Source organism: Mus pahari, chromosome 21 (assembly GCF_900095145.1).
Source record: "Mus pahari chromosome 21, PAHARI_EIJ_v1.1, whole genome shotgun sequence".
Taxonomy (NCBI): domain Eukaryota; kingdom Metazoa; phylum Chordata; class Mammalia; order Rodentia; family Muridae; genus Mus; species Mus pahari.
In genome coordinates, this window is record NC_034610.1 from 3,397,791 (window position 1) to 3,400,978 (window position 3,188).

The window sequence follows — 3,188 nt, forward strand, 5'->3', positions numbered from 1 at the left end:
ACTGGGCTGTAGGCAATCCTCTAGGGCATTTTTTAAAATTCATGATTGACGAGGAAGGGCTAGGGAATGGTACGATCCCTGGGCTGGTGGTCCTGGGTTCTATATGAAAGCAGGCTGAGCAAGCTGGGGGAGGCAAGCCAGTAAACAGCACCCCGCCCATGGCCTTCGTGTCAGCTCCTCCAGGTTCCAGCCCTACTTGAGTTCTTGTCAGGACTTAGTTCAGTGATGGACTACAATGTGGAAGTTTGAGCCAAGTAAACCCTTTCCTCCCCAAGGTGCTTTGGTCATGGTGCTTTACCATGGCAACCGTCACCCTCACTAAGACAGACATATAGTATGTGGAAAGGGCTGAGAGAATTTGTAGTCAGGACACTCCTCTATCAAATCCAAGCCCCTCCTAGTATTTCTGACACTATAATGACATATGATTTACAAATTTGTTTACTAAGCAGACTTGCCTCCCATATAACAAGGAGAGATTGACACACATATGGTAAATATGAATATTATAAGGGATAAAGTGTACACTCCAGTGGACTGACACGAGCACTGAGGGTGGGGTCCCGTACCTGTCTGCACGTCCACATGCTTTCTGCCCTCCACGGGCTCAGGCGTTCGTGGTTTGAGCTGCTCCTGGGCTCGCTTTCTGGCAAGAGCCCTTCTCCTGGCCTGCTGCTGTTGCTGAAGCTCTAGAGGGTCAGGCTGTCCAGGCTGAGGGGACAGACAAGGCTTAGAAATACCAGACATCCCATCTAAAATCAGAGAGCTGCTGCCACTGACCAAGCTGCTCCTGGCTAGCAGCAGCCCTTGTGTCAGCTAATGGCTCCTGATGACTGCGGCATGCCGAGGGCGTGATAGGGCCATTTGGCTGGAATGTGGTCAGGTGATGCAAAGCTCACAGCAAATGCACACTGGCATACATGGGTAGAGTCCTAGATAACCCCATTTTCTGTCCATCAAATACTTTTACCACCAGTTCCTCTGGTGCCTAGTAAAATGTGTGTGTGTGTGTGTGTGTGTGTGTGTGTGTGTGTGTGTGTGTAGTCTGTTATAGAAAACGAGTGAATAGTAAAGAAATTAAAAGCCATCAGGTTTTTTTTTCCCTTAATTTTTTTTTTTTTATCAGTTCAGTTCAAAGAGAAAGCATCCTGAGTCCAAAGAAAGCATCTTCAAGTGTACAAGATAAGCTGATCAGAGGGCTGGAAACACTGCCTGTTTTAACTCAACACAATTATGAAAGGAAGAGGAAAATTGGATAGTGTTTTGAATGAAAAATTTCAATATTTGAAATTTAAATCAATTTTAAACCTTGTGTGTAACTGTGTATTTGTGTATGTGCAAATTCACGTCTGTGAATGTGAGCCTGTAGTACATGTGCCACAGCATATGTACAAAGGCCAGAGGACCACACTGGGTGTCATCCTCAGAAATGCCACCACCACCTTTGACACAGGGTTTCTCACTAGCCTGGAGTCTACTCATTAGGCTAGAGTGGTGGCCAGCGGGCCCTGGGGACCGTCCTGTCTGCACCGTCCCAGTTCAGGGATACAAGTGTGCTCCCCTATGCCCAGCAGTTTTTAGAGATCAGACTCAAGTCCTCATGCTTACAAGACAGACCCTTTCCTGTCTGAGCATCTCCCAGCCTCCATGTTTTTATTTTTAATCAACATAAAGGAACTGTACATATTTCCAGGTTACAGGGTGACATTTCAACATACATACACAATGTGTAGTGATCAGATCATAACAACGAGCATATCTGTCATTTCTTTGACTTGGTAACACTTAAGTCTTATTAACTATTTTACTTTTTAAAAAATGGTATACACTAGGAATCCTACAGAACAAAACACCTTGAACGTGACTTGCTTTTTCCTAAGTCTTTACCTGAGTCATCTATGTTGTTATCATGTCCCAGTAACCCACCTGCCTGCCCCTACTTGTTTCAAGACTCCTTTTATTTTTACTTATGTATGTGTGTGTGTGTGTGTGTGTGTGTGTGTGTGTGTGTGTGAAGGTGCTGGGGGCTATTAGAGGGTATTAGATTACCATGGAGCTGGAGTTACAAGTAGTTATGAGTCACCCAACATTGGTGTTAGGAAACAAACACAGAACCTCTTAACTGCTAAACCACCTTTCCAGCTCCCCTACCCCCACAACTCTGCCTTCGCTGAGTACAAGCTGGCTGGCTGGATACACAGGATTTTCATCATTTAACTCATGAAAAAAAAAACATTAAGAACATGACACTACAAGTTACTATGAATGTTCATGTGCAGGCTTATATGCAGAGTTTCAATTTCTATTTGATACATACAGATGCAATAGTAAGTTTGAACGTATCTTTCTATTTCTATAGACCCTTGAAGCCCTTATTGTCAGTTTTTAAATGTTAGTGTGGCAGTAGGTGTGTAGTAACTATGTCACCACAGCTTAAAATTGTATTTCCCGAATGGCTAATGCTACATCTTCTGATGTGTCTCTCAGCATTATCATCTCTCTGGCTCATAACTTTTGACATTTTCTGTTGGTTTGCCTATTTTTTAGCTTTCAAGTTTTGAGAATTATATATTTTCAATACAAGCCCTTTGTCTGTGTGCCTTTTACCGGTTGGAGTGTGTAAAGTTTTGTAACTTGCCCCCTGTTTCCTTACAAGGCCTGTCATCAGTCCAACTTTGTTTCTATGTGAGCCACCCTCCCAGGGTTATAGAAATTCTTTTATATATTACATTTAAATTCATCCATTTGCAATTTTATCCTCATAGCTTCTTTGAAACAAGGCCTCCCTACATAGCTCAGACCAGCGACAATGTCACGATCCCTTTGCCTCAGCATCCCCAAGGGCCCCCGCTCTTTCTCCTTAGGACTGCATTGGTATTTGGAGTCTGTGGTGATTACAAAGAAGTTTTAGTATTGCTTTTCTATTTCTGCTAAGAATGTGATTGAGATTTTGATGAGAATTACATAGAATCTTTACACCACCTTTGATAACAAACAAACATTTTTACATTGTTATACCAATCCATGAGCATGGTATGCCTTCCCGTTTTGCACTGTTAACTTTAATTTCTTTCTTAGGTGTAGACATCTTTCTCTTGGGTATTCTTCTATGCGTTGAGGCTGTTGTTACTGGAAGTTTTTCCTGACTTCTTTCTCTGCAAGCTTGTTATTGTTGTGTTGATTCTGTC

General features: G+C 42.7%; 1 protein-coding gene across 3 annotated transcripts in view; it reads right to left on the bottom strand.

Moving 5' to 3' along the window:
* The window catches only part of Rsph3 (radial spoke head 3), a 50,564-nt gene that overhangs the window by 29,406 nt on the left and 17,970 nt on the right, over positions 1 to 3,188 (bottom strand). For all 3 annotated transcript variants that reach the window (XM_029533040.1, XM_021221504.2, XM_029533039.1), the window contains exon 3: positions 570 to 711. In XM_029533040.1, coding sequence (XP_029388900.1) covers positions 570 to 711 — 142 coding nt within the window. The remainder of the gene's footprint in view (positions 1 to 569; positions 712 to 3,188) is intronic.